Below are 14,563 nucleotides of genomic sequence, written 5' to 3' on the forward strand. Positions count from 1 at the left end.
GATGGATCCCTGAGCTCCCGGGATCCCCGGGTGGGATCTCCCGCCCTGCAGGGTGGGTTTTCCATCCCAAACTTCCCGATTTTCCAGGCTGGCCGTTCCCATCTCCCCCTGGAGCTCCGACGTGGGATGGGGAAGGGGATTTGCCATTCCCAGGGGATCCCAGACCATTCCCAGGGAATCCCTAGACCATTCCCACCATTCCTAAAGCATCCCTAGACCATTCCCAGGAGATCCCTAGACCATTCCTGCCATTCCCAGGGGATCCCTAGATCATTTCCACCATTCCCAAGGGATTCCTGGATCATTCCTGCCCCCAGTGGATCCCTAGACCATTCCCCGGAGATCCCTAGACCAATTCCCACCATTCCCAGAGCATCCCTAGACCATTCCCAGGAGATCCCTAGACCATTCCTACCATTCCCAGGGAATCCCTAGATCATTCCTGCCGTTCCCAGGGGCTCCCTAGACCATTCCTGCCATTCCCAGAGCATCCCTAGATCATTCCTGCCATTCCCAGGGCATCCTTAGATCATTCCCACCATTCCCAGGGGATCCCTAGACCATTCCCGCCATTCCCAGAGCATCCCTAGATCATTCCTGCCATTCCCAGGGGCTCCCTAGACCATTCCCAGAGCATCCCTAGACCATGCCCAGGAGATCCCTAGACCATTCCTGCCATTTCCAGGGGATCCCTTGATGATTCCTGCCATTCCCAGAACATCCCTAGTCCATTCCCAGAGCATCCCTGGACCATTCCCGCCATTCACAGGGAATTCCTAGACCATTCCCGCCATTCCCAGAGCATCCCTAGACCATTCCCAGGAGATCCCTAGATCATTCCTGACATTCCCAGGGGATTCCTAGATCATTCCCCCATTCCCAGGGCATCCCTAGACCATTCCCTGGGGCTCCCTAGACCATTCCCACCATTCCCAGGGCATCCCTAGACCATTCCCGCCATTCCCAGGAGATCCCTAGACCATTCCTGCCATTCCCAGGGGCTCCCTAGACCATTCCCAGAGCATCCCTAGACCATTCCCAGGAGATCCCTAGACCATTCCTGCCATTTCCAGGGCATCCCTAGACCATTCCCAGGGGCTCCCTAGACCATTCCCAGAGCATCCCTAGACCATTCCCGCCATTCCCAGGGCATCCCTAGACCATTCCCGCCATTCCCAGGGCATCCCTAGACCATTCCCACCATTCCCAGAGCATCCCTAGACCATTCCCGCCATTCCCAGGGCATCCCTAGACCATTCCCACCATTCCCAGAGCATCCCTAGACCATTCCCGCCATTCCCAGGGCATCCCTAGACCATTCCCGCCATCCCCAGCGCATCCCCAGACCATTCCCAGAGCATCCCTAGCCCATTCCCGGCATTCCCAGGGAATTCCTAGATCATTCCCGCCAGGTAGGGCGGCAGGAAGAGCCCGGCGGTTCCCAGCAGGCAGACGATGATGAAGATCCAGAGGAAGATGCGGTCGATCACCATGGCAACGTACTTCCAGTCCTCCTTCACCTGCCAAGGGAGGGGGCTCAGCCCGGGAATGGGATCCATCCCGACATTCCCGAGGATCCCTGGGGGGCTGGGAGGTGACCCAAGGCTTCCTCTGGAATTCCTGAGGGGGAGGAGTTATCCCGGGGATAACTCTTGGAATATCAGGGCTTGGGGCTGTGGGTGTGGGAAGAGGATCCATCCCACCATTCCCTAGGATTCCTTGGGATTGGGAGACCACCCGGGGCTTCCTCTGGAATTCCTGAGGGGGAGGAGTTATCCCATGGATAACTCTTGGAATATCAGGGCTTGGGGCTGTGGGTGTGGGAAGAGGATCCATCCCACCATTCCCAAGGATTCTTTGGGATTGGGAGACCACCTGGGACTTCCTCTGGAATTCCTGAGACTGAGGAGTTATCCTGGGTCTTGGGAAACCCCTGGAATATCAGGGCTGGGGGCTGTGAGTATGAGGAGGATCCATCCCACCATTCCCAAGGATTCCTTGGAACTGGGAGACCACCCGGGGCTTCCTCTGGAATTCCTGAGGGGGAGGAGTTATCCCGGGGATAACTCTTGGAATATCAGGGCTTGGGGCTGTGGGTGTGGGAAGAGGATCCATCCCACCATTCCCTAGGATTCCTTGGGATTGGGAGACCACCCGGGGCTTCCTCTGGAATTCCTGAGGGGGAGGAGTTATCCCCTGTTTTAGGAAACCTCTGGAATTTCCCAGGAAACCCTGGGCTGGGGAATGGAGCTGTCTAGGGGTGGAAAATCCAGGGAACGAGGTGTGGATCCCAGCACTGATCCCTCAGGGAGATTCCAGGGAACCAACCATGGATCCCTCAGGGACATTCCAAGGAACCAACCACGGATCCCTCAGGGAGATTCCAGGGAACCAACCAGTGATCCCACCACTGATCCCTCAGCGAGATTCCAGGCAACCAGCCATGGAGATCCCACCACTGATCCCTCAGGGAGGGATTCCATGGATCCCACCGCTGATCCCTCAAGGAGATTTCAGGGAATCAGCCGTGGATCCCTCAGGGAGATTCCAGAGAACCAACCACTGATCCCACCACTGATCCCTCAGGGATGTTCCAGGGAACCAGCCATGAATCCCTCAGGGAGATTCCATGGATCCCACCACTGATCCTTCATGGAGATTCCAGGGATTCCACCACTGATCCCTCATGGAGATTCCAGGGATCCCAGCACTGATCCCTCATGGAGATTCCAGGGATCCCACCACTAATCCTTCATGGAGATTCCAGGGATCCCACCACTGATCCCTCAGGGAGATTCCAGGGATCCCACCACTGATCCCTCAGGGAGATTTCAGAGATCCCACCACTGATCCCTCAGGGAGATTCCAGGGAACCAACTGTGGATCCCCCAGGGAGATTCCAGGGAACCAGCCATAGATCCCTCAGGGAGATTCCAGGGATCCCACCACTGATCCCTCAGGGAGATTCCGTGGAACCAGCCGTGGAGATCCCACCACTGATCCCTCAGGGAGATTCCCTGGATTCCACCACCGATCCCTCACGGATTCAGGCAGCAGCACCCGGGCTGAGGTCTCCCCCCCCCCCCCCCGCCATTCCCGGCATTCCCGGCGTTCCCACTCACGGATCCGTCGGCGTCCTCGGCGCGCAGGTGGTCGGCGATGTACTGCACCCCCTCCAGCGCCCGCAGCAGCCGCGGCGACAGCGCCAGCGCCCGCCCCGCCCCTTCATCCTCCTCCTCCTCCTCCTCCTCCTCCTCCTCCTCCTCCTCCTCTTCCTTCTTCTCCTCCTCGTTCCCCTTGGGGGCCACGCGGGGGACGGAACCCCCCGACCCCTTCCCTGCCCGGGGGCGGGATTCCTTGGGAGAAACGCGGCCGGGATGCTCCTTCTCCTCCTCTTCCTCCTCCTCCTCCTCCTCCTCCTCCTCGTCCCACTTGTCATCCACGTCGGTCTCCAGCCAGCAGCGGGACGCGCTGAGCCGCGCCCCGGGCGGGTCGTGGGCCCCCCCGCCGCCCTCGCCGGGCAGCGCCGGGAGCGCCGGCGGCCTCCCCATGAGGATCCAGCGGGGCAGGAAGTCCAGGAAGACGGCGCGGACCCAGCGGGGCACGGCGTGCGTGCGCGGCGAGCGGTGGTGCACGTTGAGCACGAAGACGGTGATGACGATGGAGAGCGTGACGAAGATCATGGTGAAGAGCAGGTACTCGCCGATGAGCGGGATGACGAGCGAGGTGGAGGGGATGATCTCGGTGATGAGCAGCAGGAAGACGGTGAGGGAGAGCAGGACGGAGATGCACAGCGTGATCTTCTCGCCGCAGTCCGAGGGCAGGTAGAAGACGAGCACGGTGAGGCAGGAGATGAGCAGGCAGGGCACGATGAGGTTGATGGTGTAGAAGAGCGGCAGGCGGCGGATGACGAAGTAGAAGGTGATGTCGGGGTAGATCTCGGAGCAGCAGTCGTACTTCTTGGAGTTGTAGGTGCCCACGGCGTCGATGATGGCCCACTCGCCGCTCTCCCAGTAGTCCTTGAGGTCCACCTGGCGGTCCATGTTCTCCAGGTCGATCTTGGCCTTGTCGTAGGTCCAGGAGCCGAACTTCATCTTGCAGCTCTGCTGGTCGAAGGGGAAGAAGGTGACGTCGATGCTGCAGGAGCTCTTGTAGATGGCGGGGGGCACCCACTGCACCCGCCCGTCCCAGAACAGGTGGGCCTTGGTCATGTGCGTCACCGCGAACTCGCCGTCGGCGCTGCGGGGGGAAACGGGGGTCAGTTCCAATGGGAGGGGATGGGATGGGATGGGATGGGATGGGATTGATGGGATGGGATGGATGGGATGGGATGGGATGGGATGGGATGGGATGATGGGGTTGGGATGGATGGGATGGGATGGGATGGGATGGGATGGGATGGGATGGGATGGGATGGGATGGGATGGGATGGGATGGGATGGATGGGATGGGATGGGATGGGATGGATGGGATGGGATGGGATGGGATGGGATGATGGGATGGGATGGGATGATGGGATGGTGTCATAGAACAGGTGGGCCTTGGTCATGTGTGTCACCGCGAACTCGCCGTCGGCGCTGCGGGAACATGGGGCGGTCAATTCCAATGGGATGGGATGGGATGGGATGGGATGGGATGGGATGGGATGGGATGGGATGGATGGGATGGGATGGGATGGGATGGGATGGGATGGGATGGGATGGGATGGGATGGGATGGATGGGATGGGATGGGATGGATGGGATGGATGGGATGGGATGGGATGGGATGGGATGGGATGGGATGGGATGGGATGGGATGGGATGGGATGGGATGGGATGGGATGGAATGGGATGATGGGGTTGGGATGGATGGGATGGGATGGATGGGATGGGATGGGATGGGATGATGGGGTGGTGTCATAGAACAGGTGGGCCTTGGTCATGTGTGTCACCGCGAACTCGCCGTCGGCGCTGCGGGAACATGGGGCGGTCAATTCCAATGGGATGGGATGGGATGGGATGGGATGGGATGGGATGGGATGGGATGGATGGGATGGGATGGGATGGGATGGGATGGGATGGGATGGGATGGGATGGGATGGGATGGGATGGATGGGATGGGATGGGATGGGATGGGATGGGATGGGATGGGATGGGATGGGATGGGATGGGATGGGATGGATGGGATGGGATGGGATGGATGGGATGGATGGGATGGGATGGGATGGATGGGATGGATGGGATGGGATGGATGGGATGGGATGGGATGAGATGGGATGGGATGGGCTCAGGGAAGGGACATTCCGAGGTGTCCCGGGGGTCCCTCACTTGTTGTAGAGGACGAGGTCTGGGATCCAGATCATCTCGGAGGGCACCCGGATGGAGGTGACGTTGTCGTACTCAGCCGGGTCCCAGCGCAGTTTGTAGTCGCTCCATTCCTGCCGGGAATATCCCTGGGATGAGCTCAGACGGAGCCAGGGCCAGACCTGCCTCCCCGCTCCCATCCCGCAGCATTCCCGCAGCATTCCCACAGGGAACAGATCCAGGGAGACCCTCCCACCCATCCCATCCTATCCCATCCCATCCCATCTTTATCCCATCCCATCTTTATCCCATCCCATCCCATCCGTCCCTTTCCATCCCATCCATCCCATCCCATCCCATCCCATCTTTATCCCATCCCATCTTTATCCCATCCCATCCCATCCCATCCCATCCCATCCCATCCCATCCATCCCATCCCATCCCATCCCATCCCATCCATCCCATCCCATCCCATCCCATCCCATCCCGTTCATCCCCTGTGTCTCCCAAATCCTGCTGACTCCGGGAATTCCACCCATCCCTGGGAATCACAGCCAGGAATTCCGAGAATTCCACCCACCCCTGGGGGGGCACAGCCGGGAATTCCAGAAATTCCACCCACCCCTGGGGGGGCCACAGCCAGGAATTCCTGGAATTGCCCCCTTTTTCCCGGGATTTGGGCTCCTCACCTGCTTCAGCCACACGTTCGTGGTCATCATCTGGTTCTTCTCGTCCTGCCGGGGGGGGAAAAACAGGGATGAGCCTGGAGACACATCCCGGGATTTCCGTCCCCTCGCGTCCCTACATCCCGGCTTTCCCTTCCTGCCCTCCGGGATCTGGTTCCCGGTGCCGGGAGCGCGTTTTTCCTGGGAATTCCGGTCACTAGGTGGCGGCCGGGAATCGCTTTGGGCAGGGAAAAGCTGGGATGGAGGGAGGGAATGCGGATGGGAGAGGGGGAAAAGGGGATGGAAGGATATGGATGGATAGGGAATAATGGGATAAATGGAGAGGGAATGGAAGGATAAGGGAATAAGGGATAGATGGATACAGGGATAGGAGGATAAGGGAATGGATGGATAAGGAATAGGGGGATGGATGGATACAGGGATGGAAGGATAAGGGAATGGATGGATGGGGAATAAGGGGATGGATGGATACAGGGATGGAAGGATAAGGGAATGGATGGATAAGGAATAGGGGGATGGATGGAGAGGGGGATAAATGGCTTGGAGCAACCTGGGATAGCGGGAGGTGTCCCTGAACATGGAATGGGATGGGATTTAAGGGCCCTTCCCACCCAAACCATTCCAGGAGAAAGGACATTCAGAATCCAGTGTCATTTTTCTGGAATGTGGGGATGGAAAAGGCGGGAAAGGGGAAGGGAGACCCTGCCCTGAGCCCCGAGATTCCCAGGGAAGCCCCTTGTTCCCGGAACTCCTTCCCAGGGAGGAGTTGGGCTGGGGATGGATCCAATGGCAGCTCTGGCTCCAGGCTGGGAGAGCTGGGAATGGCCAGGCTGGAGAAGGGAAGGATCCCGGGAGAGCTTGGAGAACATTCCAGAGCCTGAAGGGGCTCCGGGAGAGCGGGAGAGGGATTTGGGATCAGGGCCTGGAATGCCAGGCCCCAGGGAATGGATCCCAGTGGGAAAGGGGAGATCTGGGGGGGAGATTGGGAAGGGATTCCTGGCTGGGAGGGTGGGGAGGGGCTGGGCTGGAATTCCCAGAGGAGCTGTGGCTGCCCCTGGATCCCTGGGAGTGTCCAAGGCCGGGTTGGATCCCCTGGGATAGCGGGAGGTGTCCCTGAACATGGAATGGGATGGGATTTAAGGGCCCTTCCCACCCAAACTGTTCTGGGATAAAGGACACTCAGAATCCAGTGTCATTTTTCTGGAATGTGGGGCTGGAAAAGGCGGGAAAGGGGAAGGGAGACCCTGCCCTGAGCCCCGAGATTCCCAGGGAACCCCCTCGTTCCCGGAACTCCTTCCCAGGGAGGAGCGGGGCTGGGACAGCGGGAAACGGGACGAGCTTTGCGATCCCTTCCCACCCATCCCCGGGGCAGCATTCCCGGCGTTCCCGGAATTCCCGGGCCGCACCACGTCGATGAGCTGGGCGATGGAGAGCCCGAAGCGCACGATCACCACGTCCGAGGTGTTGGGCACCGGCCGCGACCAGCGGTTGTAGCCGGAGAAGAGGCGCTGGAAGAGCCGCTCCTCGGCGCCGCTGGCCCGGCACAGCGAACCTGCGGGGAAAACCGGGAATTACAGCCGGGAATCGCAGCCCGGGGCCGCGGGGGGGGGGGCAGCAGGGAATCGCGGGAATTACATCTTCCTCCCCCTCCTCCTCCCCCCATCCATGGAAATCCCTCCCAGCCCCCGGAGAGGAAGGGGATGGGGAGAGGAATGGGATTGGGAGGGGATTGGGATTGGGATGGGATTGAGAGAGGAATGGGATTGGAATGGGATTGGGATGGGATTGGGAGAGGAATGGGATTGGAATGGGATTGGGATGGGATGGGGAAAGGAATGGGATGGGGAGAGGAATGGGATTGGGATGGGATTGGGAGAGGAATGGGATGGGGAGAGGAATGGGATTGGAATGGGATTGGGATGGGATTGGGAGAGGAATAGGATTGGAATGGGATTGGAATGGGATTGGGATGGGATTGGGAGAGGAATGGGATTGGAATGGGATTGGGATGGGATGGGGAAAGGAATGGGATGGGGAGAGGAATGGGATTGGGATGGGATTGGGATGGGATTGGGATGGGATTGGGATGGGATTGGGAGAGGAATGGGATTGGGAGAGGAATGGGATTGGAATGGGATTGGGATGGGATTGGGATGGGATTGGGATGGGATTGGGAGAGGAATGGGATTGGGATTGGGAGAGGAATGGGATTGGGATTGGGAGAGGAATAGGATTGGAATGGGATTGAGAGGAATGGAATTGGGATGGGATTGAGAGAGGAATGGGATTGGAATGGGATTGGGATGGGATGGAGAAAGGAATGGGATGGGGAGAGGAATGGGATTGGAATGGGATTGGGAGAGGAATGAGATTGGGATGGGATTGAGAGAGGAATGGGATTGGGAGAGGAATGGGATTGGAATGGGATTGGGAGAGGAATGGGATGGGGAGAGGAATGGGATAGGGAAGGGAATGGGATATGGAGGGGAATGGGGCGGGGAGAGGAATGGGATTGGAATGGGATTGAGAGAGGGATGGGATTGGAAGAGGAATGGGATTGGGAGAGGAATGGGATTGGGAGGGGAATGGGATTGGAATGGGATTGGGAGAAGACTGGGATTGGGAGAAGACTGGGACTGGGATGGGGAGAGGAATGGGATTGGAAGAGGAATGGGATTGGGATGGAGAGAGGAATGGGATTGGGAGAGGAATGGGATTGGAATGGGATGGAGAGAGGAATGGGATTGGGATGGGGAGAGGAATGGGATGGGAGAGGAATGGGATAGGGAAGGGAATGGGATATGGAGGGGAATGGGGTGGGGAGAGGAATGGGATTGGGATGGGATTGAGAGAGGGATGGGATTGGGAGACAACTGGGATGGGAATGGGATTGGGAGAGGAATGGGATTGGAATGGGATTGGGAGAAGACTGGGATTGGGATGGGGAGAGGAATGGGATTGGGAGAGGAATGGGATGGGGAGAGGAATGGGATTGGGATGGAGAGAGGAATGGGATTGGGAGATGAATGGGATTGGGAAAGGAATGGGATTGGAATGGGATTTGGAGAGGAATGGTATTGGGAAGGGAATGGGATTGGGACAGGGCAAAATTCCCAATTAAATCTGAATTTAATGGGAATTCCAATTGCCCTCGGGGGTGTTGGGAGATTCCCAGCCCCTGGAGTGTCGGGTGTTGGTGGCAGCCAGAACCAAACTCCCTGTTTTTTCCCCCGTAATTCCCACTTTTTGAGCTGACAAAGGGTGGATTTGGGATCCCAGGGGCGCATCCCGGTGGGAATGACCCCGCGGGGGTGGGAGGCGCCCCGGAATTCCCGGCCTGGGAGGCGAAAAACTGGGACAGCGCCGCTTTTCCCCCCCCCCCCTTCCCTCCCCTCTCTCCCCCGAAATTCCCGCCTCTCCGGGATCCCGAGGGTGGATCCCACGGGAAGAGGAGGGCTCTGAGATCCCGCCGGGAATTCCGGAGCCGCCCTTACCCGCCGGGAATGTCAGGAAGCAGCACAGGAGGAGGAGGAGGAGGAGGGAAAAGCGCTCCATGCTCGGCATTCCCGATGGATTCCTTTCCCCTTTGGAGCGGCCCCCGGGAATTCCCGGCGCGGGGAGGGAGGGAGGGGATCAGCAGGGAAAAGCTCCCGGCGGGAATCTCTCGGCTGGAGCTGGAATGCGGCTGGATCGGGATGTGGAGGCTCGGGAAGCTCCGCGGGGGGGGGGGGGGGGGGGTCACGCGGCCCGGATCCCAATCCTGGGAAAAGAGCAGAGAGCGGGAATTGTCGCTGATCCCGGCGGCCGGAGCTGATCCGAGGGGGACCCCGCGGGAAAATGTCCCCCCCAAAATCCGCTTCCCAGCCCCTGGAATTCCCGTTCCAGGGCCACCATTCCCGGCACCATTCCCTTCCCAGAGGGCAAAATTCCCTTTCCAGGAGCCAAAATTCCCTTCCCAGGAGCAGAATTCCCATTCCAGGAGCAGAATTCCCGTTCCAGGAGGCAGAATTCCCATTCCAGGGCCCACCATTCCCAGCACTATTCCCTTCCCAGGAGTAGAATTCCCATTCCAAGTGTCAGAATTCCCATTCCAGGGCCCACCATTCCCTTCCCAGAGGGCAAAATTCCCTTCCCAGGAGCAGAATTCCCATTCCAGGGCCCACCATTCCCTTTCCAGGAGCAGAATTCCCTTCCCAGGAGCAGAATTCCCATTCCATGGCCCCCCGTTCCCAGCACCATTCCCTTCCCAGGAGCAGAATTCCCATTCCATGGCCCCCCATTCCCAGCACCATTCCCTTCCCAGGAGCAGAATTCCCATTCCATGGCCCACCATTCCCAGCACCATTCCCTTCCCAGGAGCAGAATTCCCGTTCCAGGGCCCACCATTCCCAGCACCATTCCCTTTCCAGAGGGTAAAATTCCCTTCCCAGGAGCCAAAATTCCCTTCCCAGGAGCAGAATTCCCATTCCAGGGCCCACCATTCCCTTTCCAGGAGCAGAATTCCCTTCCCAGGAGCAGAATTCCCATTCCAGGGCCCACCATTCCCGGCACCATTCCCTTCCTGGGAGCAGAATTCCCATTCCAGGAGGCAGAATTCCCGTTCCATGGCCCACCATTCCCGGCACCATTCCCTTTCCAGCAGCAGAATTCCCATTCCAGGGCCCACCATTCCCAACACCATTCCCTTTCCAGAGGGTAAAATTCCCTTTCCAGGAGCAGAATTCCCTTCCCAGGAGCTGAATTCCCTTCCCAGGGGGTAAAATTCCCTCTCCAAGTGGCAGAATTCCCATTCCCAGGAGAAGAATTCCCATTCCAGGGCCCACCATTCCCAGCACCATTCCCTTCCCAGGAGCAGAATTCCCATTCCAAGTGTTAGAATTCCTTTCCCAGGAGCAGAATTCCCTTCCCAGGAGCAGAGTTCCCATTCCAGGACCCACCATTCCCAGCACCATTCCCTTCCCAGAGGGCAAAATTCCCTTTCCAGGAGCAGAATTCCCTTCCCAGGAGCAGAATTCCCGTTCCAAGTGTCAGAATTCCCTTTCCAAGAGGCAAAATTCCCTTCCCAGGAGAAGAATTCCCTTCCCAGGAGCAGAATTCCCATTCCAGGACCCACCATTCCCAGCACCATTCCCTTCCCAGAGGGCAAAATTCCCTTTCCAAGCATCAGAATTCCCTTCCCAGAGGGCAGAATTCCCATTTCAGGAGCAGAATTCCCATTCCAGGGGCACCATTCCCTTCCCAAATCCACGTGGGAATTTCCCTCCGGATCCCTCTCCACCCCCTGCCAATGTTTCATCCCCCTTGGGGCTTTTCCAGGGATTTTTCCGGGTTTTTTCCACAGTTTTTCCAGGGCTTTTCCAGGGTTTCTCCCTGTTCTTCTCTGGAGCTTCTCCAGGTTTTTTCCAGGTCTTTTTCCAGGCTTTTTCCAGGGCTTTTCCATGGTTTTTCCAGGGTTTCTCCCTGTCCTTCTCCAGAGCTTCTCCAAGTTTTTTCCAGGTCTTTTTCCAGGTTTTTTCCATGGCTTTTCCATGACTTTTCCAGGGTTTCTCCCTGTCCTTCTCCAGAGCTTCTCCAGGGCTTTTTCCAGGTCTTTTTCCAGGCTTTTTCCAGGGCTTTTCCAGGGTTTCTCCCTGTCCTTCTCCAGAGCTTCTCCAAGTTTTTTCCAGGTCTTTTTCCAGGTTTTTTCCATGGCTTTTCCATGACTTTTCCAGGGTTTCTCCCTGTCCTTCTCCAGAGCTTCTCCAGGGCTTTTTCCAGGTCTTTTTCCAGGCTTTTTCCAGGGCTTTTCCAGGGTTTCTCCCTGTCCTTCTCCAGAGCTTCTCCAGGTTTTTTCCAGGTCTTTTTCCAGGCTTTTTCCATGGATTTTCCAGGGCTTTTCCAGGGTTTCTCCCTGTCCTTCTCCGCAGCTTCTCCAGGGCTTTTTCCAGGCTTTTTCCACAGCTTTTCCAGGGCTTTTCCAGAATTTCTCCCTGTCCTTCTCCAGAGCTTCTCCGGGTTTTTTCCAGGGTTTTCCCTGGGTTTTTTTCCAGGTCCTTTTCCAGAGTTTCTCTGGAGCTTCTCCAGGGTTTTTCTGGGCCTTCTCCAGAGCTTTTCCAGGGGTTTTCCAGACTTTTTTTTAGGGTTTTTTTTAGGGTTTCTCTCCCCCTTCTCCGGGGGCTTCTCCAGGGTTTTTTCAGGGAATTCTCCATGGCTTTTCCAAGGCTTCTCCAAGGTTTTTCTGAGGCTTCTCCAAGGAATTTTTGGGGGCTTTTTGGGATTTTTTGGGGGGCATTTTCCAGGATTTCTCCAGGGCTTCTCCCGGGCTTTTCCTGTCCTTCTCCAGGTCCTTCTCCAGGGTTTTTCCAGGGGCTTTTCCAGGATTTTTTTAGGGCTTCTCCAGGGGCTTTTTGAGGGTTTTTCCAGGATTTTTTTGGGGTTTTCCAGGGGCTTTTTGGGGGCTTTCCCGGGGTTTTTTTAGGGCTTTTCCAGACGTTTTTCGGAGGTTTTTCCAGGATTTTTTTAGGGTTTTTCCAGGGGCTTTTCAGGGGCTTTTTGGGGACTTTTCCTGGGCTTCTCCAGGGGTTTTTCCAGGATTTTTTTAGGGCTTCTCCAGGGGCTTTGGGGGGCTTTCCCGGGATTTTTTCATGGCTTTTCCAGGGACTTTTCGGGGGCTTTTCCAGGGCTTCTCCAGGGGGTTTTCCAGGATTTTTTTAGGGCTTTTCCCGGGGCTTTTCGGGGATCTTTTCAGGACTTTTTTAGGGCTTTTTCAGGGGCTTTTCGGGGACTTTTCCAGGTGTTTTTTTAGGGCTTCTCCAGAGACTTTTCGGGGGTTTTTCCCAGGATTTTTTTTTAGGGCTTTTCCCGGGGCTTTTTGGGGGCTTTTCCAGGATTTTTTTATTTTTAGGGCTTCTCCAGGGAATTTTCGGGGGCTTTTCCAGGATTTTTTTAGGGCTTCTCCAGGGGCTTTTCAGGGTCTTTCCCAGGATTTTTTTAGGGCTTTTCCAGGGGTTTTTTGGGGGCTTTTCCAGGATTTTTTTTAGGGTTTTTCCAGGGGCTTTTTGGGGGCTTTCCTAAGATTTTTTCCGGGTTTTTTGGGGGCTTTTCCAGGATTTTTTAGGGCTTCTCCAGGGGTTTTTCCAGGATTATTTTTAGGGCTTTTCCAGAGGCTTTTCAGGGGCTTTTCCAGGACTTTTGGGGGGCTTTTCCAGGATTTTTTCATGGCTTTTCCAGGGGTTTTTCGGGGGCTTTTCCAGGATTTTTTTAGGGCTTCTCCAGAGACTTTTGGGGGGCTTTTCCAGGATTTTTTTTTAGGGTTTTTCCCGGGGCTTTTCGGGGGCTTTTCCAGGATTTTTTTAGGGGCTTTTCGGGGGCTTTTCCAGGATTTTTTTAGGGCTTTTCCAGGGGCTTTGGCGGGGGGGAGAGCTTTTCCGGGATCTTTTCAGGGCTTTTCCAGGGGTTTTTCAGAGGCTTTCCCAGGATTTTTTTAGGGCTTTTCCAGGGGCTTTTTGGGGGCTTTTCCAGGGCTTCTTCAGGGCTTTTCGAGGGCTTTTCCGGGATTTTTTTGGGACTTCTCCAGAGGCTTTTTGGGGGCTTTTCCAGGATTTTTTTTAGGACTTTTCCCGGGGCTTTTCGGGGGCTTTTCCAGGATTTTTTAAGGGGCTTTTCGGGGGCTTTTCCAGGATTTTTTTAGGGCTTTTTGGGGGCTTTTCGGGGGCTTTTCCGGGATTTTTTAGGGCTTTTCCAGGAGCTTTTTGGAGGTTTTTCCAGGAGCTTTTTAGGGCTTTTCCAGGTTTTTTTGGGGGGCTTTCCTAGGATTTTTTAAGGGTTTTTTTCAGGGGCTTTTGGGGCTTTTCCAGGGCTTCTCCAGGGGTTTTTCGGGGGCTTTTCCGGGATTTTTTTTGGGCTTTTCCAGGGGCTTTTTGGGAGCTTTTCCAGGGGCTTTGGGGGGGGGGGGGGGGCTTTTCCAGGATTTTTTTAGGACTTTTCCAGTGGCTTTTCAGTAGCTTTTCCAGGATTTTTTTCCAGTGCTTTTCCAGGGGATTTTCGGGGTCTTTTCCAGGATTTTTTTAGGGCTTTTCCATGGGCTTTTTGGAGGCTTTTCCAGAATTTTTTAGGACTTTTCCAGGGGCTTTTCAGCAGCTTTTCCAGGATTTTTTGCAGGGTTTTTCCAGGGGATTTTTTAGGGCTTTTCCAGGGCTTCTCCAGGGGTTTTCCCAGGATTTTTTAAGGGCTTCTCCAGTGCCTTTTCAGGGGCTTTTCCAGGATTTTTTCATGGCTTTTCCAGGGGCTTTTCGGGGACCTTTCCAGGATTTTTTTAGGGCTTCTCCAGAGGCTTTTTGGGGGGTTTTCCAGGATTTTTTTTTAGGACTTTTCCCGGGGCTTTTCGGGGGCTTTTCCAGGATTTTTTTAGGGCTTTTTGGAGGCTTTTCAGGGGCTTTTCCAGGATTTTTTTTCCAGCGCTTTTCCAGCGGCATCGGGCAGCGCCGGCAGATCCCAACCCCTTCCCGGCGTCCCCGCATCCAAACCCTTTCCCTGCCGGATTCCCAACGCCGGGAGCTGCCGCCGGGAGCCTGGAAAACGCTGTTCCCGAGCCCTTTTCCCGGCGGGAATGTGG

At 56.3% G+C, this 14,563-nt stretch overlaps 1 protein-coding gene across 1 annotated transcript; it reads right to left on the bottom strand.

The window, feature by feature from the left end:
- Positions 1–334: 334 nt before the first annotated feature.
- On the bottom strand, positions 335–9,715 carry CHRNA2 (cholinergic receptor nicotinic alpha 2 subunit). Its single transcript, XM_032682761.1, has 6 exons — positions 9,465–9,715; positions 5,974–6,018; positions 5,309–5,418; positions 3,123–4,239; positions 720–1,520; positions 335–613 (listed from the first exon to the last, which is right to left on the bottom strand). The coding sequence occupies exons 2-5, from the start codon at positions 6,001–6,003 to the stop codon at positions 1,395–1,397; spliced, it is 1,383 nt and encodes a 460-aa protein (XP_032538652.1). The 5' UTR covers positions 6,004–6,018; positions 9,465–9,715; the 3' UTR covers positions 335–613; positions 720–1,394.
- Between the last annotated feature and the right edge of the window lie 4,848 nt (positions 9,716–14,563).

The sequence above is a fragment of the Chiroxiphia lanceolata genome, chromosome 3 (assembly GCF_009829145.1).
Source record: "Chiroxiphia lanceolata isolate bChiLan1 chromosome 3, bChiLan1.pri, whole genome shotgun sequence".
NCBI classification, from domain to species: Eukaryota; Metazoa; Chordata; class Aves; order Passeriformes; family Pipridae; genus Chiroxiphia; species Chiroxiphia lanceolata.

Bases quoted from the DNA above. Each gene is read 5' to 3' on its own strand.
- CHRNA2 (XM_032682761.1), bottom strand. From the start codon at position 6,003: ATGATGACCACGAACGTGTGGCTGAAGCAG. The intron at 5,419-5,973 runs GTGAGGAGCCCA...TATTCCCGGCAG, and splicing joins CGAACGTGTGGCTGAAGCAG to GAATGGAGCGACTACAAACT. The intron at 1,521-3,122 runs GTGAGTGGGAAC...CTCCCTTGGCAG, and splicing joins CCGAGGACGCCGACGGATCC to GTGAAGGAGGACTGGAAGTA.